The sequence below is a fragment of the Gadus morhua genome, chromosome 23 (assembly GCF_902167405.1).
Source record: "Gadus morhua chromosome 23, gadMor3.0, whole genome shotgun sequence".
NCBI classification, from domain to species: Eukaryota; Metazoa; Chordata; class Actinopteri; order Gadiformes; family Gadidae; genus Gadus; species Gadus morhua.
In genome coordinates, this window is record NC_044070.1 from 10,978,014 (window position 1) to 10,999,794 (window position 21,781).

General features: G+C 47.3%; 1 protein-coding gene across 6 annotated transcripts in view; it reads left to right on the plus strand.

Moving 5' to 3' along the window:
* The window catches only part of cacnb2a (calcium channel, voltage-dependent, beta 2a), a 68,116-nt gene extending 48,600 nt beyond the window's left edge, over positions 1 to 19,516 (plus strand). For all 6 annotated transcript variants that reach the window (XM_030348798.1, XM_030348799.1, XM_030348801.1 and 3 more), the window contains 11 exons: positions 7,537 to 7,659; positions 7,983 to 8,119; positions 8,753 to 8,829; positions 9,899 to 10,017; positions 12,667 to 12,747; positions 13,254 to 13,312; positions 14,331 to 14,440; positions 15,357 to 15,508; positions 16,501 to 16,596; positions 17,285 to 17,470; positions 18,727 to 19,516. In XM_030348798.1, coding sequence (XP_030204658.1) covers positions 7,537 to 7,659; positions 7,983 to 8,119; positions 8,753 to 8,829; positions 9,899 to 10,017; positions 12,667 to 12,747; positions 13,254 to 13,312; positions 14,331 to 14,440; positions 15,357 to 15,508; positions 16,501 to 16,596; positions 17,285 to 17,470; positions 18,727 to 19,485 — 1,899 coding nt within the window. In that variant the 3' untranslated portion in view covers positions 19,486 to 19,516. The remainder of the gene's footprint in view (positions 1 to 7,536; positions 7,660 to 7,982; positions 8,120 to 8,752; positions 8,830 to 9,898; positions 10,018 to 12,666; positions 12,748 to 13,253; positions 13,313 to 14,330; positions 14,441 to 15,356; positions 15,509 to 16,500; positions 16,597 to 17,284; positions 17,471 to 18,726) is intronic.
* The last annotated feature ends 2,265 nt before the right edge of the window (positions 19,517 to 21,781 follow it).

Genomic DNA, 21,781 nt, shown 5'->3' on the forward strand with positions numbered 1-21,781 from the left:
GTCGTTTTGATAAAAACGTAAGTGGTACCACTTTCGTTATTTTCTGACTTTTTTGAAAAAAAAGTAAGGGGTAACACTGTCGTTTTTTTCTGGCTGTTTTGAAAAAAACCTAAGGGGTAACACTGTCGTTTTTTTCTGGCTTTTTTGAAAAAAACGTAAGGGGTAACACTGTCGTTTTGAAAAAAACGTAAGGGGTAACACTGTCGTTTTTTTCTGGCATTTTTGAAAAAAACTTAAGGGGTAACACTGTCGTTTTGAAAAAAACGTAAGGGGTAACGTTTTTTTCTGACTTTTTTGAAAAAAATGTAAGTGGTAACGTTTTTTTCTGACTTTTTTGAAAAAAACGTAAGGGGTTCCACTTTCGTTATTTTCTGGCCGTTTTGTAACACTGTCGTTTTATTCGGTGATAAGTGAGGGTCGGCTTAGTTGAGGAGGTAGAGCAGTTGTCTTGTAAGCGTTAGGTTGCATGTTCAATCCCCAGGGGTAACACTGATGTTTTGAAAAAAACGTATGGGGTAACACTGTCGTTTTGAAAAAAACGTACGAGGTAACACGTCGTTTTTTTCTGACTTTTTTGAAAAAAACGTAAGGTGTAACACTGTCATTTTTTTCTGGCCGTTTTGAAAAAAACATAAGGGGTAACACTGTCGTTTTGAAAAAAAACGTAAGGGGTGACCGGGAGCTCGCCACAGCGCTGGAGATTGCCAGAAGAATATTTGACATTATATTCCACATGACTATGTGGTTGAAAAACAACAGTCATAAGCAGGACTTGAAGCTGGGTCCCAAGCACGTTATTCAGCAGGTCTTAAAACTTCAAATGGAAGGGCTTTCATCAGTGGGCCATTGGCTAAATCACCATTGTGTTACCTCATTAGGTACACAATAACTTGCATGATAATCTTCTTCAATTTAACTATATCACATTAAATCACAGATTCAGTCCTTTGTCGCAAACAGGTGAAAACATAAAGCAAATTTTCGATTTTAAAAAGCAAAATAATTATAACTTCAGCTTCATTCAATGAGGTCTCGTTACTTTGAGTCTGCCGTGTGCCGCATTTGCGTGCCGTGCGCAACCGAGCAGACTCGCTGGGGCTATGGGCCGGGTTGCGCATCTGTTGGGCATTAAGCAATCAATGCTGCCATGTAGCGTTTTCTTCTAACGAATCCATGAAACCAGTTTTGACATCATCCCCCTGTGATGAGGCTGCAGATTTTTCTGCAACATTTTCTTTGCAAAGTAGCAGTTGAACTGTTAATCTGTGTTGTTTTTTTACACACTCCCCAGATCTCCTTGCCTGGCTCCGCCCGCCCAAGTACTTCGACTCAATTTTAATTTCCCTTCAGTACTACGTCTGGGTCTATGGTATGGGGCCACTCACACTAGGGCCATTTGCCTGTTCCGTGCTGCAGGAAGATTCAGCACGATTCCCCCCCTCCCCACTCCCCCCGCTGGCCCGTGGTCACACTGCTCCCAAGGGCGTGGCCTGGGCACGATTGCTCCTTCATACATACGTCATCACGTCGTAATACCACAAATAAGTCATCACCAAGCGTGGTGTCCAGCTGCGACTGAATGCTGTCGTCGGCCCAAATTTCAAGTAAACACTCGACTTCACTATCGCACCAACGTAAACCCACTCGTGAACCGCTTGCCTCCATTGTTTAAAATAATTGTTGTGGGGAAGAAGGGCATGGACCTATAAAGAAAGAAAGGTCACGCAAGGACTACGTCATCCAGCTCACGTTGCGTATTCGCGCGTGGGCGCGTGTCATCTCATTAGTATCTGTACTTTGGCCACGGCACACCTCTCCCAAGTGTGCCGTGGGCCGTCCGGCCCGTCCCCCGCTAGGGGAAAATGCAACTCACTGTACAACTCACTGTATGGATCGACTTGTAGATTGGCGTTTTATTCTTGAAAACTTTCTAGTTCTGATTCTTGTTTAATATAGTTATTAGCTCTAGTGGAAAAGTTACATATGCCCCTTTCACACCGCCGCAAAATCGGGGCCGGTTCCGGGCCAGTTCGGAGCTAGGGCCAGGGCTTTGGTTTCACACCGCCAAAGAACCGGCTCCGGCCCCTAAAAACCGGTTCAACTCTGGCCCCACTTTAGAGCTGGGCTAGAACTAGAACCGCTTTTACGCCGGGGGCAGGGGGCGGAGTTATCCGTACCTTCATAAACAGGAAGACCAACGAAGACCGGCATTTTTTAAAACACCGAAGTAAACAATGGACGTGAATCCGTGTATGGTTCTTTTTTGTTTTTTTCTGATTTTGTTTTAAATCGGAATATTCAAAGAACGAACCATACACGGATTGAATCGAAGACGAAATTGTTGTTGTTGTGTTTGAAACTGGCGCGAGGGTTCTTCTGCGCGCCTATTGTGTCGTGGTTCAACGCGTCAACGCGCCAACGCAGCTAGATGAGTCCATGTCCATGCAAGTGAACGGAGCGTTCCCTCTTCGTCATAACTATCAAACCAAACATCCTTCACATTCACCGAGCGAACATTATGAAAGTAAAATGCACATTTCTCGCTAAAAATGTTTCCATAAACGCATTTGATGGCGTAACTATGTTACTATTTCCACCCAGAATAAAGAAAGATGTCGGCCGTATGCTTCTGTCCAAGCTCACTGGCCGAGACGTTTGCAGTGACGTCATGACGTTGCTCACGCCGGCTCCATGGCTGGCTCTGGCCGGTGTGAAACCAACCGGTTCTTAACTGGGGTAAGGCTGGAACCAGTTTGGAACTGGCCCTAGCACCAGCCCGGAACTGGCTCTCGGTTCTTTTTGGTGTGAAAGCGGCATTAGTGCAGGTTTAACCATTTCAATATTTGGGCGCACTGACCATTATTATGGCGCACCTGTGATTATTAATGACTATTTCTATATCAGATCATTGTAAATATCAACAGGAGCTGCTGGGGTATGGGGGCAACAATTATGATTAGGTATTTGGTTAGGCTCCGACACTCCCCACTATATGTTTAAGTCCTTATCAAGCCATGACTACAGTTAAGTTGCCATTTGCTGAAATGTACTATAGTTTGAGTTTTAATTGGGTTGTTCAAATGATAGTTTGACGACTTTTGTTACAAATTCTGGATTTGGGGGGAAGGGGTGTTATTGGAATTTAATTATGATTATCCGACACGCGCAGTGCCTCCATGCCATTGGTTAGCCGTACATCTCATGCCAATGACTTCATTATTAATAGGTGTGGGTTTTAAAATTTCATTTGGATGGGTCTGGAATAGGCAGTGGCGTTTCTACATGTAAAAAACAGGTGGGGCTAGGCTAACATTTTTTATTCTTTTAAATTACGAACCAGTGTTCGTGACGTCACCCGTTTATTTTCACATTCGTGGCGATCTTTGTAGACGTTGACTCCGCCTGCTCCCGGCTACCCTGCACAACACAGGAGGACTGTATATAAAAATCTAGTACAACATCTGACCTGTGAAGGACATTCATGCGCTAAACAGCGTCTAAACTGCCGAAATCATTCAATAAAAATGGTAGACCCCTTCACTTTTGTTAGTGTTTCTACTGGCTTTTCAGGCATACAGACATCCATCCAAACAAATTATGGGGCATTTTAATTTCGTTTGAAATTCATTTTTGGAAACAGTTACAGCCCTAATATATTACAAATAAAAATGGTAATTTTCCTAAAAAAGCAAAAGTATTTCAAAATAGAGATTAAGCTTCCTTCATTGGTCTTACTTAGTCAAGTGTCCCACCATGCTGTTTGTAGCCCTGGCTTGGTGTTTCCCATTCTCTATTCAGCCCTCCAGCCACAAGGACCTGCCAGGACAGCAGGCAGGTACTGGGGCCATCACAACCATTACAAATAAAAATATACTTTAACACTATTCAGTATCCTGGGCTTTTTGTTTTTTAACTAAGTGACTGTTCTCCATGTATCAGATATATATATTAAATTAATAAAGTACATTAGTGCACCTTTTAATCTTTTATTGCCGACATCAAAACATTGCAAGAATGTAAGTATAGTTTTTAAAAGTCTTTAAACTAAGCTTCCGTAAACGTCAGAATAAAATGATACTACTGCAAACAGCTGTAAGAGCTACTATAAAAACCCAATATCATTTTACCATGGAGTACACCTCCCATAGGCCTAAGCAGTGTCCTAGAGGAGAAATCAAAGAAAATAGCTGTGAAAGAAAAGATTCAGAATGGCCTGTCTTGGTTTAAAGCCCACTCGCCACCACGACAAGGTGCTGGCCAGCAGTGGGAACATACAAGACTGGAAAAACATAAATAGACTGAAGAGCACAAGACATAAGGCGTTTTACCTCTAATTTTTCCTCCAGACTAAGGGTCTCAAATCTGTGCTCCAATAGATGATCTACCACATTCATGTTGTCGATTCGTTTTCGTTTGTGTGCCTCCGGCATGTTTGTTAGCAAAGTTATCCTTCTCCTTCTCTTCTTCTCCGGACTTCTTGCGCGCGGCACGTGAGGTGAGGCGGGAGGTCACTCGAGTCATGACTCATCAAGTGCCTCACCCTACAGCCAATGAACTGTGAAAAACGAAATGACGCTATAGTGGAACGAACCATACACTGTATATGTCCATAGCGGACGGAGATTATTTTACTTCCCGGTGGGGCTAGCCCCACCGGGAAGTAAAATAATCTCCGTCCGCTTCAACAGAGAAACACTCAGAGCATGCGCATTTCAATGTTTCAATGCCAATACACATTGCATTGGGCTGGTGGGGCTAGAGCCCCTCTTGCCCCTCCAGACAAACTCAGCCGGAAGAAGCAAGCCAGGGTCGAGTAAAAATTAAATAAAGGCGCCGAACTTATTATTTGATAGTAATTTCTGGGGTGATTATTTTTTAAATATATACATATATATAAAAATATATATATTATATTTTCTATATATATATTATTTTCATTTTCATTTTCTTTTCTTTTTTTCTTGTGAGAGTAGGTGGGGCCGAGCCCCACTTGCCCCTAATGACCAGTCGCCACTGGTATGAAGGAATGTAAAGTGGGGGCCCTTGAAAGTGCGTCACGCTCCCCCACCGCAGGCACCGGGGCAGCAACAGCGCGGCTCTACACCGCCGGAGCTGCGTGCCGTAGCGCAGTTTACATAAAATATTCATAGTCTGAGAAGAGAGCTGAGGAGCGTGTCTCCTTCGGCCTCCTCCCTCGCTTCACCTCCTGTCGACTTCAGGTGGAGGCAATCTCCTAAACGTGGGGGGTATTCAGATTGAGAAGGCTTCAGTCATCCAGGCGGGGGGAATGTTTGGTTGGAATTGCTCTGCTCAAGATAGAAAAGGCTTTGTGGAAAAATTAAAACACAATTCTGAAGTGCCCCCCCCCCCCCCCCCCCCCGGTCAGGTGGATTGGAGCAGCGATAGGGTGGAGGAGGTAAAGGAGTTAGGGGTACGCCTCCGTGTGAAGGAGCAGAGGAGGAGCAGGAGAGGGGCAGGGTGGAGCTTATGTTTAGGAGGTGGTGCATGAGGATATTGGATGACACGTGTTCTCTGCAGGACTGCCAGGTCATTAGGATTCCTAAGTGATGACGCACGCTGGGGATCAATAGTAGACGAGGAGGAGGAAGAGGAGGTAGTGGGGAAGTGGAGGAGGGAGAGCAGGGAGAGGAGAGGAGGAGGAGAGATGAGTGAAGGAGGAGACGGGGAAGGAGGTTGAAGTATGGATCCGAAGAGGGTGGAGGAAGTGGAGGGGAGGAGGTGGGAAGAGAGGATGCTGATGAGGAGAAGGAGAGGACGAGGAGGTGGAGAGGCATAAGCCGAGTGCTTTCATTTGGGTGGAACGTCCCACCCTCCACCATGTGACGGCATACGTCCACCTCCAAGGACACTGTGACCTCCCCCAGGCCCAGCTCCCCTCACCCTCTCTGGGGGGGCTCCATGGAACCAGCACCCCCTCCTGCTAGGGGTAGATGTATTCAGTCATTGTCAGATACTGCATGGCTCGATACCATATGCTAATGAGGCGTGTGACATCAGAGGCTGCGGTGAATAAAGGGGGGGGGGGGGGGGGGGGTCATCTTGACATAAATTGAAACCTACTGCATAGAGATGAGATTATTTAACATTGGAGATACCGCCGTTTGATAAACAACCATCCATGCTTATCCCTCTCCAGCCAATCCTGAGGGTTCTCTCGCACCGATAGTGCCAAATCAGGGCTTCTGTTGGGGGGCAGGACAGGCTTCCTGCTCGAGGAGGTTGTCAAGCTGGGGGGAGGACATTGGGGATCGCATCCAGACCCTGGGACCTGGTGGTCAAGCACCATTGCCGAGATACGAGTTCCCAGCCCCCCCTTCGTGTATCTTTCTACGGAAACTTGTTAAATTTGAACTTGTGATACGTCCGAGCCCTAACAGGCTTGGGGGCTCCTGATGTTCTTGTTCCTACCTCATGTGTGTTCTCTGACCGAACGCTGGCCTGGATTCAGGACTTTACTCTGCAGTTAAGTCCTGGGGACCGAGTGCTGCTGCTGAAGTGGTTGTGTGTGCGTGTGGCAGGACTATAATCATTTCATTTGTTCTGTGCATTAGGGAGGTCGAAGATGATCCTGTCGGTAGGTCAGCGGTTATTTAGTCGCTGGTAAATATTCAGGATTTACGGTGGGTGTCGTTATTATAGATAAACACTAAACCTCAGAGCACAATGACCTGAGAGATCCACCTCTACGGCAGAGCAGGGACAAACAGTTAATAATACCTCTGTTCATACAGTGGAGATAAAACATACATTAGCTTTATTATTATTTGATGTGAGCATCGTTTATTGTTGGAATTCATAGTGATTCATGGTGCTGTGTGTTGTGGGAGCGGTATTTAGGATGGGGTTAAAGCTTGTGTAGGCCATTCGGAGAAACCAGCCAAAGTAAGCTAGACTTTGAAAGTCACAAAATGAAAACATCTCACCCCTCCCTGCAGGCCTTCCTTGTAAAGACACTCCCCCGAACCACGACTAGCTTGATAGGTCTGCCTAGCCTTGGGCAAGACTCCGCTCAGGCCTGATGAGGGCAATGGTAGAGTGAGTGCAGCACAGGTAACAGAGTGGGTAGGTAGACAGGTAGGCCCTCTAAACATTTTATTGGGGCATGATGTAATTATTTGATGGTCCGATCACAGGCCGGCGACAGCCACCAAAACTGGATCACCTACCCTAGCTTTAATGGAGTCATTCACTGTGTTTCTTTTATTTATTCATCAAACTTCCCTGATGACTCACTGACCAAACACTAATACTCATAACTGACACTCATAGCTACACATCATACAAATCCGGTCTCTGGATTAAAGCTTCGGCTAAATTAATGAATTCTAAATAATTAATTCAAAATCACTGCAGTATCTAAAAGGCATTCAGATGCGATGGTTTGGTGGATGATTATATTTATGATATGCACTCTGATATTTCTCTCTCTCTCTCTCTCTCTCTCTCTCTCTCTCTCTCTCTCTCTCTCTCTCTCTCTGTCTCTCTCTGTCTCTCTCTCTCTCTTTCTCCCCACAGACCAAACCAGTGGCGTTCGCTGTCCGTACTAATGTCCACTACAGCTCAAGTCAAGACGATGACGTCCCGGTGCCCGGCATGGCCGTTTCCTTCGAGGCTAAAGACTTCCTGCATGTCAAAGAGGTGCGTTCAGAGCTGTAGTAGCCATTGGTACCCTCCGGTTTGACATTCAACTATTTATTGATAACTTCTGTTTCTGATCTGTATGAACCATATGCTGCCGATGCATTTTTATTTTACTGCAGTTTTCTATGTCTGGATTTTCTCTTTCTCTTCTTCTCTTACATTTTTGTCTTGAAGTATTGTATTATGAGTAATTATTTCTATCCATTTGTAATCACGTTGTTTAACACACGGTTTGGGGATGTGTGGATGTGCTTTGGCCTTCAAATCGCCTGATGTTAGTATCCACTTCCAGTTGACGTTTGTCTCCGCTGCCTGTGCAGAAGTTCAACAACGACTGGTGGATCGGGCGGCTGGTGAAGGAGGGCTGTGAGATTGGCTTCATCCCCAGCCCTGTCAAGATAGAGAGCTCCCGCCTCCTCCAGGAGCACAGGGCCAAGCAGGGCAAGTTCCACTCCAGGTACCCTGCACCTCCTTCACCTCCTCATTCTTCTCCTCCAACTCTTCCACCTCCGTTCCTGACTGCTCTTCCTTCTACTCCTCCTACGTCTCCTCCTCCACTTTTCCTTCTCCTACTCTTCCTTCTCTTCCTTCTCCATCCCTCCCTCCTCTTCCTTCTGTTCTTCTTCCTCCTCATACTTCTCCTTCTCTTCCTTCTCCATCCCTCCCTCCTCTTCCTTCTGTTCTTCTTCCTCCTCATACTTCTCCTTCTCTTCCTTCTCCATCCCTCCCTCCTCTTCCTTCTGTTCTTCTTCCTCCTCATACTTCTCCTTCTCTTCCTTCTCCATCCCTCCCTCCTCGTTCTTCTCATCCATCACCCCTTTGTCTTCTACTTTCACTTAGTTCGCCACACCGTCTTCCACCTCCTCCTTCTTCACCTAGTCTCTATAGCATCCTCCTCCTCCAGCTTCTCTTCCTCCCCCTCTACCTCCTCCCTTTCCTCCCTCCCACTCTCATTGCCGTGTTCTTAGTTCTCAAAATCGAAGCATTTGGTTCTTGTCAAGGACAAACATTATTTTCATTGTGTTTATCATAAATGTATTTATGATTTAACTTAGATTTACTTTTCCACTTTATCTTGACTCTTTTTCAGTAAATTGGGAGCGATTTCCTCAACTAGTTTAGGGGAGGTGATTCCTAACTCGCGTAAATCCACGCCACCCTCCTCTGGTGAGTCACAACGAGACCTTCTGCTCCGTAACACATGTGACCCGACAGACCCTCTCTGTAACGTAACACATGTGACCTGACAGACCCTCTGCTCTGTAACCGTAACACATGTGACCTGACAGACCCTCTCTGTAACCGTAACACATGTGACCTGACAGACCCTCTCTGTAACCGTAACACATGTGACCTGACAGACCCTCTCTGTAACCGTAACACATGTGACCTGACAGACCCTCTGCTCTGTAACCGTAACACATGTGACCTGACAGACCCTCTGCTCTGTAACGTGTGAGCCAACAGATTGTTAACATGTCCTCAGTTGAAGCCAGGGTAAAACCAGCTACTGCAAAGTAATTTCATTGTAATACTTCCCCTGCACATTATGTTTGCATAAAACCCTTATTTTCTGTCTGTGAAATGTGGTTGTTTAACGGTGATGTTCTGATTCATCGTCCTCCTGATCTACAGTCCTGCAGAGCCTAGAGGCGGAGCTGCTCCTCCTGACAGCTGCTTGTATGTGTGTTTGTGTGTGTGTGTTTGTGTTTGTGTGTGTGTGTGTGTGTGTGTGTGTGTGTGTGTGTGTGTGTGTGTGTGTGTGTGTGTGTGTGTGTGTGTGTGTGTGTGTGTGTGTGTGTGTGTGTGTGTGTGTGTGTGCGTGTGTGCGTGGGTGGGGTTCTCCATGTGATGGTTCTTTGTGATGGCTCTATGTGTGTGATCCTATTGGTGATGGTATTATATGTGAGGGTTCTATCTGTGATGGTTCTATGTTTTGGATGGTTCTATGGGTGATGTTCTGTGTATGGTTCTATGGTGATGGTCCTGGGTGCATGTGGTTCTATCTTTGATGGTACTGGGTGCACGTGGTTCTACGCGTGTGGTTCTATGTGTGATGGTACTGGGTTCATGTGTTTCTAAAAGTGATGGTGCTGGATGCATCTGGTTCTATGCATTGTGTTCTGTGCATGTGGTTCTATAGGTGACACCACTTGGTTCCTGTGGTTCTATGCGTGTGGTTCTATATGTGATGTTCTGTGCGTTCTATGTGTGATGTTTCTGGTTGTGGTTCTAGCGTTTGACCTGGACGCTACTGGTCTAGAGGGCGAGGAGGCTCCAAGCTCCCCTAAAGCCAGCCCCAGCACCCTGTCCTCTACGCTAGGTAGAGAGAAGAGAATTCCCTTCTTTAAGAAGGTAACCACACCCTCCAAGCCCCGCCCACAGCGCCCCCTCCAGCCAATCCGCTGTCTCTCTGCCCAGCCGCACGGCCAATCACAAGCAACCGCCCACCGCCTGGCTCCGTGTTCCTTTCTGCCTCACCTTCCTGGGGGGCTAGTGTCGCTAACGTGCTAGTCTTTAGCAAGCTAGTGGTTAGCGCGCTAGTCGTAAGCATGCTAGTCTTTCGCACGCCTTACTAACCTGTTTTTCTCTCTGCCCTCTGCGTCTCGTAGCCAGGCTGAAGCATAAATCGGTAAGTTCTGGTCCCGTAATGCGCCGCTCCAGTCTGCTGTTGTTGTAATAATGTCAACATTATTACATTATATTATTACAATGTTAACATTATCATATTGTTTCATTTTACTGTTATAAAGTATTATACACTAATTTACATTTGACTTGTATTAGTATAAACAGTATATATTAGTTAATAGTATTACATCCTTGATGTAATAAAGATGTTGAGGTAAGGGATAGGGATGGTGAAAGTGGGAGGTGGGGAGGGAGGGAGAGTGGGGGAGAGAGAGCTTGACAAGAAAGGAGGTTAATAGTGACAATATCGAATATCAAAATATTTACATATCCTTGGGATTGCATCGTGTTTATGTTGTGACTGACTACAGGAAGATATACAATGACCTCAAGCACTATGCTGACATCATGAGCTGTGTTGCCTCAATGCCTGATGCATGAGCTCTGTGTGTTTAAGTGTGTGTGTGTGTGTGTGTGTGTGTGTGTGTGTGTGTGTGTGTGTGTGTGTGTGTGTGTGTGTGTGTGTGTGTGTGTGTGTGTGTGTGTGTGTGTGTGTGTGTGTGTGTGTGTCTATGTGTGTGTGTGTGTGTGTGTGTGTGTGTGTGTGTGTGTGTGTGTGTGTGAGAGAGTTGTTCTTTCCTGTGGGACCAATGGGAGCTTAGTGTGTTCAGCTCATTAATAACTTAGCATGACATCATCTCTGGTCCCAAGCTTCCTTTAGCTTGTTTCCGCTTCATGTAAAGATACGTTTCTACTTTATATTGAGGAACACTACTCTGCTCATTCAGAATAGAATAATGCTCACAATATAGTCTCTTAAACATATGAGTCTCTAGTGACTATATGTTACCTGTTGTTAAAAAACGTTTACTTTACGTTACTTTTACCTTTAGTCGTTTAGCACTTTCTCAGACGAGACTTCCAAGTGAGGTTCAGAAAACGCAATACTGGAGTAGCTACAAGGTCCAAGTGTGGCACCAACAGGGGTCCCAAGACATGCACAGAGTGAGGGACTGTCGTGCAAAGACCACCTAGACAGAGTGAGGGACTGTGGTCCAAAGACCACCTGCACAGAGTGAGGGACTGTGGTCCAAAGACCACCTGCACAGAGTGAGGGACTGTGGTCCAAAGACCACCTGCACAGATTGAGGGACTGTGGTCCAAAGACCACCTGGACAGAGTGAGGGACTGTGGTCCAAAGACCACCTGCACAGAGTGATGTGCCGATAGGTGTCTCTAGGTGTCCCCTGGCAGAGTCCAGAGTAGCTGTATGAGTTACACCACATTATAAGTAGCTGCATGTGTAACACCACAGTATAAGTAGCTGTATGTTTAACACCACAGTATAAGTAGCTGTATGTGTAACACCACAGTATAAGTAGCTGTATGAGTAACACCACAGTATAAGTAGCTGTAGCTGTAGACGAGGAACATGGAGACATGTTCACATCCAACATGTTCCTCCTCAGAGTGATGTCCGTCTGAACACACTGCGCTCCACAAGGTCCATGTGGTCGAAAACTGTCGACCAAAAACCCTCCGATCCCCCAGAATGCTCTGCTTTCACCTCAATCTAATCTGCTTTGGCCTCTTTCTGATATGCACTCCTAAACCATCTGAATCCTTCAGAAACATTCTAGAAAAGTATAGAATCTTTCAAACATTCTAGAGGCATTCTAGAACACTAGGAATTCTTCTAGAAGAAGTGTTTTGAAGCTTCTTGAAGCAATGCTTTCATGCTTCTAACATCTTTCTGAAAGCTGCTTGTACTGTTTGTATATATATCAAACACACAGTGTTTGATCTAATAATTAATAATAATAATGATAATTTTACCCATTGACCTTAAAAGGAAGTTAAAACAGTGTGTGTGGTGTTTGTTGAAGTGGTTATAGTCCAGGTGTCTTATTACACAGTTCATAAACCTCTGGGCTTTAAATTGTCAGCCTGTTACCGTGCCGACCACTCTGAGTGATTCATGATGCTGTCTGTTTACATTTATAGCCATGAGAGTGTTTAACTGTCTTCTTCTGCTCTCCTCTGTCCCGCCTTGACTTTCTTTCCTTTTCTCTTCTCTCCATCTCCTCTCCTATTTTCATCGTCTCTGCCCTCCTCCTCCTCTTCTCCTCTCTCCTCCTCTCCTCTCCTCTTTCGTGCCTCCTCTCCTCCTCTCCTCTCCTCTCTGGTGCCTCCTCTTCTCCTCTCTCCTCCTCTCCTCTCCTCTCTCGTGCCTCCTCTCCTCCTCTCCTCTCCTCTCTGGTGCCTCCTCTTCTCCTCTCTCCTCCTCTCCTCTCCTCTCTCGTGCCTCCTCTTCTCCTCTCTCCTCCTCTCCTCTCCTCTCCTCTCTCGTGCCTCCTCTTCTCCTTCTGCCAGTCGGAACACGTTCCTCCCTATGATGTGGTGCCGTCCATGCGGCCCGTGGTTCTGGTCGGTCCGTCTCTGAAGGGCTACGAGGTGAACCAGAACACAGACCACCCAGACCCTAACGCAGACCCCAAAAACCATAACAAAGCCCACCCAGACCCTAACGCAGACCACCGAGACTTTAAAACAGACCTGCCAGACCCCCCTGGACACTAACATAGACGCCCCCAGACTCTAACACAGACCCCCTCTGCTCAGGTCAAGAAAGGATCCATCGTATTAGTCTATTCCTTAATCAAACCTACAGTCTCAAAGCTTCATAAACCACATAACACGATCATTAATAATGATTAATGATCCATCCTAGATCTATCATAAATTTGAGCAAGTCTGGATATCTGGCATAGTTAAAAGAGCAAAGGCTCACTGTCTACACGGACCCCTAGAACAGACCCTAAACCTAAGACCCCAGACCCCTCCTGGTCCAGAACAGACCCTATCCCAGAACCCAGACCCCTCCTGGTCCAGAACAGACCCTAAACCTAAGACCCCAGACCCCAGGCCGAGTCCTAACCCTCGTCTCGTCTCGTTGAAAGGTGACGGACATGATGCAGAAGGCGCTGTTTGACTTCCTGAAACACAGATTTGAGGGAAGGTAGGTTCACCGTGCAGCGGTCCTTTATTTACCCCCCTCACTTTCTCCCTCTTCCTCTCTTCTCTCTACCCCTCACCCTCTTCCTCACTTCTCTCTCTCTCCCTCCCCTCTTTCCTCCCGCCCTCTCTCACTCTGGTATTTCCCTTTCCCCTGGGGCCTGGTGAGAGAGTGTGTATCTGTGTGTGTATCTGTGTGTTTGTTTGGCCAGGGAAGTCTTCTTTAAATAGTCTAGGGTCCATGTCCTTAATAGGCCATGATGGGAGAGGACTCTCTTCACTCTCCCCTCGCTCCTCACTTTATTCCCCTTCTATCTATCCCTCTACCTCTCGTACTCCTCCGCAGATCCCTCCATCTATCCTCCTGTCTCCAATCTATCTATCCCTCCCTCTCAACCATCCCTCTACACTCCTACCCTGTCCCTCATCCCTCCATCTCTCTCTCCACCCTCCACCCAATAGGAGTCCATCTTGTTTCTCCACCTGGACTCAAGTCAGGTTCAGCAGCTTCACTCATCCCTGCTTCTCTTTCTTACTTTCCAACACCCCGGAGTGTTGTTTCTGTTGATGTCGATGGCTCCCCACCCTCCTAACCGCACTGGAGTGTTGTTCCTGCTGTTTGGTCGCTCCTCGCTCCCTGCAAGGCTGCTTATGCTTGCGTTCAACACCGCTCTACTGTTCACCATCCCGAGATACCAAGAGCAGCTAGATAGAACAATTAACTGATTGACCAATCACCTGGTTCGAATGCTAAGTTGAGCTATGCTTCACTATGTACTTTTTAGGAATGCAGCGCTAGACACTTTTACCCTGAGTGACCGTCAGTGAATATAGGTCAGGTCATGAAGGAGCAGGTAGAGGGTCGTGCTCTAGGATGCCTACAGATAGGCCGAGGACATTGGGGATCGAACCCAGAACCTTCCAGTTGGGAGTCGAACACCCTAACTGTAGTCCTTCCTGCCACCACGTCATTATACTCCATAACGCTTGGTTCTCTGTCGTCTCCTCCTCCTCTCGTTCAGGATCACCATCACCAGGGTGACGGCGGACATCTCTCTGGCCAAGCGCTCGGTGCTGAACAACCCCAGCAAGCACGCCATCATCGAGCGCTCCAACACGCGCTCCAACCTCGGTATGTGTCCCGCACCCACCTCCGCCACCGCTACACAAACAAGGACCCCGCCAACATCTGCCGCTTCCCTTCTGGATCTCAGGAGGCAGCATGTGTGGAGAAAAGGAGAGGGGATTTAGAGGAAATATACGACGGACTGTTGACATTGATTATGATTACCCCCCCCCCACCCTCCAAGAATATAAAGGATCAGACACTAGGATTTGAGGGTTCGAGACCAACTCAAGGGAGGTGATGGGTGGGGGGGTGGATTCAAGGGGGATGATGTCATCAAGGCTCGAAGAGCAACAGTAGTGAGGCTATAGCTCGAGCACTGCATGGCTAAAGCACAGGCCTATTTCGGCGATGACAGACGTTGTGGTTTGTTCTTGATTAAGATGAATAAGATGGTCCCCCCCGTCTTATTTCCCGTTGAGGCTTTTCAACGGCATCTTTTTCCAGTGTGTCTTACTCGGTGGGCTTTAGGTTTGGAGCGGTCCCTAGCTTCTGAATGCTGGGCTTATGTAATGTTCTCCTGAGGTCATGCGTTCAGCTCCTGGCTACCCAGGAGCCCCCCCCCCCCCTCCCCCAGACGGTACAGGAATGTGTCTGAATCAAGTCTCTCATATGCAGCAGAAGTGGAGCAATCAGGACCCAATGTATTCTACAGATTAAAACCACATGGAGGGCTGTGAGGCTTGCCAGGGGCTGGGCTGGCTCAAGGCAGAACGTACATGCTGGTGGTGATACGATACACAGTTAATACTAGTGTGACGCAAATACAGCAACACATTGTGAGGAATTTTTAAAAAACAGGTCATCAAACATTTGGATTTGAATTCAACGCATCCACCAAACAATGATCAGGGTGAAAGCTTGCGCTACGACACCGAGTTGTTGTGGTGATATTCGACTGTCCGGTATTCCGTCCGCACAGCGGAGGTCCAGAGCGAGATCGAGAGGATCTTCGAGCTGGCCCGGACGCTGCAGCTGGTGGTACTGGACGCCGACACCATCAACCACCCCTCCCAGCTGGGGAAGACCTCCCTGGCCCCCATCCTCATCTACGTCAAGATCAACTCCGTTAAGGTGAGGACCAGGGGGGGGGGGGGGGGGGGGGGTGACCCCTGACCCCTGACCCCTGACCCCTAACGCCTCGTGCCCACTACCTCCGTCCGTTGACTGATCCCCATTGACTTTGAATGGGGACGGACGCGCAATGCATTGTGGATCCGTGCACTGAAGGCTCCGTCAAAAAGTTTAAAAATGTTCAACTTTTTCGGCAGCGACGGATCCGTCATCCAATCTGATCACGTATGCAAATGTAAGCACTGTGACACTACTCGGGCTCTGACGACCCTGGAAACCTCCCCCATCTGTCAGCCACGCCTTCCCAGTCCTTTGACTGACGGTGCAGTGGGCATGAGGCGTAATCCTCCCAGTCTTGTATTCAACATGAGTCCTCAGTCCTCAGCGGCGGCAGACCCTGATGAAATAGTTTGAGCTGGGTGGACGTAGGTCCACCCAGCACCCAGCCGCTGTAGCTACACGTGTGGGAAGACGTCCAAACCCACAAATTAAACCCTAACAATCCCTCAGCAGTAGACAATAATCCGTCCGACCAGGGCTGTCTAGAACTAGGACACATATTTGATATGTTCAGGGAAAACATTGTTGCGTCTGTGCCGCTGTTGTATTTCAATGAGATAGCACAACATTGAGGTTAGTGGCGAGTACTGGCTGGAGCCGGTTCCCCGCTATAACTCAGCTATTCCCGTGACGGTGGTTTTAAATACATGCCTGTCACCTGACACTTTCATCTCAATAGATCAATAGAAACGCTGGTGCTGGTGTTTCAGGCACACGGCACTAAAAACAGTGACGTTTTTAATCAAACCGACCTCTCTCACACTTCTCTCCCCTCCACTGTCTCACCCTTCAATTGCTGTCAGTGTCCACTCCTGATACAACCTGCCTCATCTTGGTGTTACTACTGTTGTACACTGGGGATGCCACGCCATAGTGATGACTGTTTGCTGAGGTGTTAATTGTCCCCTGACCTTGACCCTGTCCCCTCCCAGGTCCTCACCAGGCTTATAAAGTCCAGGGGGAAGTCCCAGGCAAAGCACCTCAACGTCCAAATGGTCGCGTCCGACAAGCTATCGCAGTGCACTCCTGTGAGTATAGCAGCGAACACAAACACGTTACCTAGACACATGCATGTTAACTACACACGTACACGTTACCTATAAACATACATGTTAACCGGGCACATATTATGCTAGCTCTACACGTAGGCCTACCATCCTCACTCTAGTCTCACCATATTAACACCATGCTGCCTCCACACGTACCATGCTAACACCATGCGTACTCCACAGGTACCAAACCCAATAAAACCCAAGTTTCAGTCTACATCCACTTAAACAACCTTTTGGGATTGTGATTTTTCTTGATGGACGGCTTAACATTTACATTTAGGGCATTTAGCGCTTCTATCCAAAGCGGCTTACATCAGTTATATACACACATTGACACACCGACGGCAGGGTCAACCATGCAAGGCGACAGCCAACTCGTCAGGAGCAGTTAGGGTTAAGTGTCTTGCTCAGGGACACATCAACACTCAGCTAGGAGGAGCTGGGGATCGAACTAGCAACCTTTCGGTTACAAGACAACAGCTCTACCTCCTGAACTAAGCCTGTATGTCTGACAGGCTTAACATACGCCTGCCAGACATACGCCTGGCCTCCCCAGCCCTAGGTTCACTATAACCCCCAGCCTCACCAGGCCATCCCATCATGGCGCTGGATGTGTCCTCTGTGTGCTGGCCTGACCTCTCGCTCCCGGCCCTCTGGGCTCCAGGAGATGTTCGACATCATCCTGGACGAGAACCAGCTGGAGGACGCCTGCGAGCACATGGCCGACTACCTGGAGGCCTACTGGAAGAGCACCCACCCCCCCAGCTCCAGCCCGCCCCAGGACCCCCCGCCCGAACCGGAGGAGGAGCCCCTGCCCATCAGCCCCCCCCCTCCCGCCGCAGGCTTCCAGGTAGACCAGACCACCACCCGGACCCCCATAGCCCCAACCACCCAGCCCCCCACCCCAATCCCCCCCCCCCCCCCCCCCCCCCAAAACCAATCATACTGACCGTACCATCTCAATCAGACGTTTAGGTTCAGGAGTAAGGTTAGAGATGGTTACGTTTAGGTGTTAGGTTAGAGATGGTTAAGTGTAGGTGTTAGGTTAGAGATGGTTAAGTGTAGGTGTTAGGTTAGAGATGGTTAAGTGTAGGTGTTAGGTTAGAGATGGTTAAGTGTAGGTGTTAGGTTAGAGACGGTTAAGTGTAGGTGATAGGTTAGAGATGGTTAAGTGTAGGTGATAGGTTAGAGATGGTTAAGTGTAGGTGATAGGTTAGAGATGGTTAAGTGTAGGTGATAGGTTAGAGATGGTTAAGTGTAGGTGATAGGTTAGAGATGGTTAAGTGTAGGTGATAGGTTAGAGATGGTTAGGTGTAGGTATTAGGTTAGAGATGCCTTAGTTTAGCTGTACGGTTAGAGATGGATAAGTTCTGGTACTAGGTTAGAGATGGTTAAGTGTAGGTGATAGGTTAGAGATGGTTAGGTTTAGGGATGAGGTTAAGATGTAATGCATTATGTCTGTGTTGTGTGTGAATGTGTATGTTGTGTTTGAGTCCCATCACTAACCAGTACATGCTCCCTTCCTGCCTTCGTTGCTCTCCTGATGGAAACTGACAGATAGATATGGGCAATGCCTCTGATGCTTCTGAATAGTTCTAGGGAACTCAGTGGTAAGTGGGGCTGTTACGTGCTGTGCTGGAGTCTTTAAAGAACCCCGAAATATCCCCGCTGCTGGGCCGCGGCCTAACCAACGGTTCTTGTTTCTAATTGGTTCAATCAGTGCCATGTGATGTAACGTCCCATGACATCACCCTGGACACATTTGAGCCAATCGCCAACGGCGCCTTGAGTGACATGTTGATTGGGGATCTTTCTGTGGTTTCATTGGTGTGAACATGGACCCTTACCTTCAGCCTCCAGTGTTGTCACAGTTAGTTGTTGCCCCTTATTAATTTATGCATTAGAAAATGATCCTCATTGTGATCATCGGGGGGCCCACTTATGACACTAGTGTTGAAAACCGCGGCCGGTAATGTTTGGTGTGTTCATGGTGCTGCATGTAGGCCGTCCAGTGTGCAGTGGGTTTGTTGTGATAGGTTGCTGTGGTAGCATGTGTGCTCGCAGGTTTATTAGCATATTTTAACCAGCATGTGTCGCTATCTTCAGAGCGGAGGGAGCGAGCAGAGAGCAGACCGGGGAGGAGGAGGAGGAGGAGGAGGAGGAGGAGGAGGAGGAGGAGGAGGAGGAGGAGTGGAAAGGAAGGCCTCAGATCATCATCATCATCATCATCACCAGCAGCAGCAGCGGCAGGAGAGCCAGGAGCAGGCCGACGGAGAGGAGGAAGAGGAGGAGGAGGAGGAGGAGGAGGAGGAGCAGAATGAGGAGGAGCGTCCCCTGAGGACAGACTCCTCCAGGAGGCCTCAGCACGTCCACCACCGCTCCTCCACCGGCCGCGCCGACCAGCCCCACCACCACCACCACCACCATCACCACGGCAACAGCAGCCGGGCGCGCGGCCTCTCCCGCCAGGAGACGCTTGACTCAGAGACCCCCGAGAGCCGGGACTCCGCGCACACGGAGCCACGGGTGCTGCCCCACCCCCAGCCACACCCCCGACAGCCCCGCCATCAGCAGGAACAGGAACAGGAGGAGGAGGAGGAGGAGGAGGAGGAGGAGGAGGAGGAGGAGGAGTGTGAGGACGGCGGTGGAGGTGGCGGACGGTACAGGGACCACCACCACCACCACCACCGCCGGGGGGGCGGGGTGGAGCGTGAGCAGGACCACAACGAGAGGAACAAGCAGCGCTCACACCCCCAGCCCCGTCCGCGGGACCCCCACCACCACCACTACTGTGAGGGGGGCGGGGCCTCCCGGAAGAGAGGCGAGGCAGGGGATTGGTCTAGAGACCCTTACATCCACCAGTGACCCAACCAACAAACACACACACACACACACACACACACACACACACACACAGAAACGCACAAACACACACAAAGATTCTACACACACAAACAACAGACACAACCCACATAAAACATACAACACACACAACCTACATAAACACATACACACCTACAACTTAAACAACATACAGAACCCCCCTGCACACACACACATACAACATGGACAATTACACACACATACAACATACAGAAACTTACACACACATTCAAAATACACACACATACAAAAACATACAAGATTAAGATACACAAACATACATATCCATTCAACATGCACAAACATACACACATGCATCTATATATATAACATTTTAAAACATAAGCAACAAGTATATACACACTCAGACATAAATACAAACATAAAAACACATGCACTTACATAAACACACACGGATTGAGTGTGACCGGGCGTCCATTTTGTTTCCACTGTGCTGCTACTTCCTGTCTCCCCCCTGACCCCACCGAATGCTTCCTTTGTAAAGACTGTTGCCAGGCAACGGGGATATTTTATTCAATAGACACAATATACTAATATAAATGTGTGTATCTATGCATAGACATTGTGGTTTATGTGTGGATATGCATGGATATTTTGAAATATGCATATTTTAAACCTGTGTTTGATAAAGCATGAACAGAGCTGAACTTCTCCTGTGCTTTCTTGATGTAAGGGTTTAGGCTTTAGGGTTGTCAGTCGGTTTCAGGGCAAAGGTTTGGTTTCTGGAGGCCGTCAGCCAGAGATATCCCTCGGATTGGCTGTTCAGCTTTAGCGAATCAATGCAAGAGAGACGGAGGTGAGTAAAGCAGCAAACAAGGTCGTCAAGAGGGCACGCACAGAGATTGTCTCAATTTTCCCCTTTATCTCATCAGATATTTATTTTCACAAATTCTCGATTAGAAGTAGCTGTACCATGAAACCGTCTGAGGGAGAGTTCTGCTTTGTTCAATGTGTCTATATCCACAGTCCTAGGTTGTCCCTTTTTGAAAGACAATACAGACCACCGCAACCTGCTGGTAGGAAGAGATATTTCCTCTAACGCAGGCGCAGAATGTTTGTTCTAGTTGGCCGACGGCAGTAGTCTTTGCGTGCAACTTTTTTGCAAAGAACCAGGCGACGTGTGGCAACAAAACAGACTGCCTTCGTCGCTGCTGCTTCTTTGACGTTCAGTGTGTCAGGGCTTTTAGTTTTTTTTTTTCTAGGGTAAGGTGGGTAAGGGTTCCCTATCAGTGTTAGGGTTGAGGGTTCGGGTTTCCTATTAGGGCTAAGGTTTTGTGTTGGTTTAAGGGTTTCTTTTTATGGCTGGTTTTAGGGTTGGGCTTCCCCGATTATGGTAACGTTTAAGATTCTGGTTTTTGGGGGTTGATTTTAGGGTAAGGTGTTCCGATTAGGAACAACTTACCCAGTAGTGTCAGGCTCAGGCTTGGAGTTTAGGTTTAGGTTTGACGATTGGTAAAATACCTTATTCAGAAGCATATTCGATTGGCTTCCTTTAATTCGACTACTGATGTGAGGACCAACCAGGTGAGTGGGTGTTGCTTTTCACAGAACATTACATTTCAATTTCCTTGGTCTGGTCTGATTCTTATTTTCAGATATTTTATGTCGTTTGTTGATTAGGTATCTTCATCTCCACCTGAAGACAAACCAACTTCCAGCTCTGAACAAGAAGTAATTCTTTGTATTTTTCAAATGGCTCCACTGGGGGTACATCAATGCCCTTAAATAAAGAAAACTAGAAAAAATATTTGTCTAACTCCATTACCTCTACTTCAGTTTCTCCTTTTATTTTCACCTTAGTTTTAGGAATCCCTACTTTTTTTTTAAAATACATATTTTAAAATTATCTTTTACTATATTCAGGTGATTTTTATTTTCATATCAACTTGGATCAAACTTAAAAAATATTGATAGCTAATTCAGACATTTCATACCTGAGTTGACAACTTCATGTTCCCTTTACTTCTTCAGCAGAGAGACTTTTCTCTCATCATCACAGCCGTAGATAAAGCTCAGTGTGCTGCTATAACACAGTGTCCAGGCTATTCAGTGATTCTCTGAGGTCCTCCTGTTTCCACGGCAGATGTGTTAGATCCGTGTGTTTCAGCAGAATATAAGATCTAGGACTAGGATCTGTTGCTCATATTTTCTTTGTATACGTCTATATTTCACAAATAATGCCATATAATGCTTCTACTTTTTTATACATATATATATATATATATATATATATATATATATATATATAATTAATTTC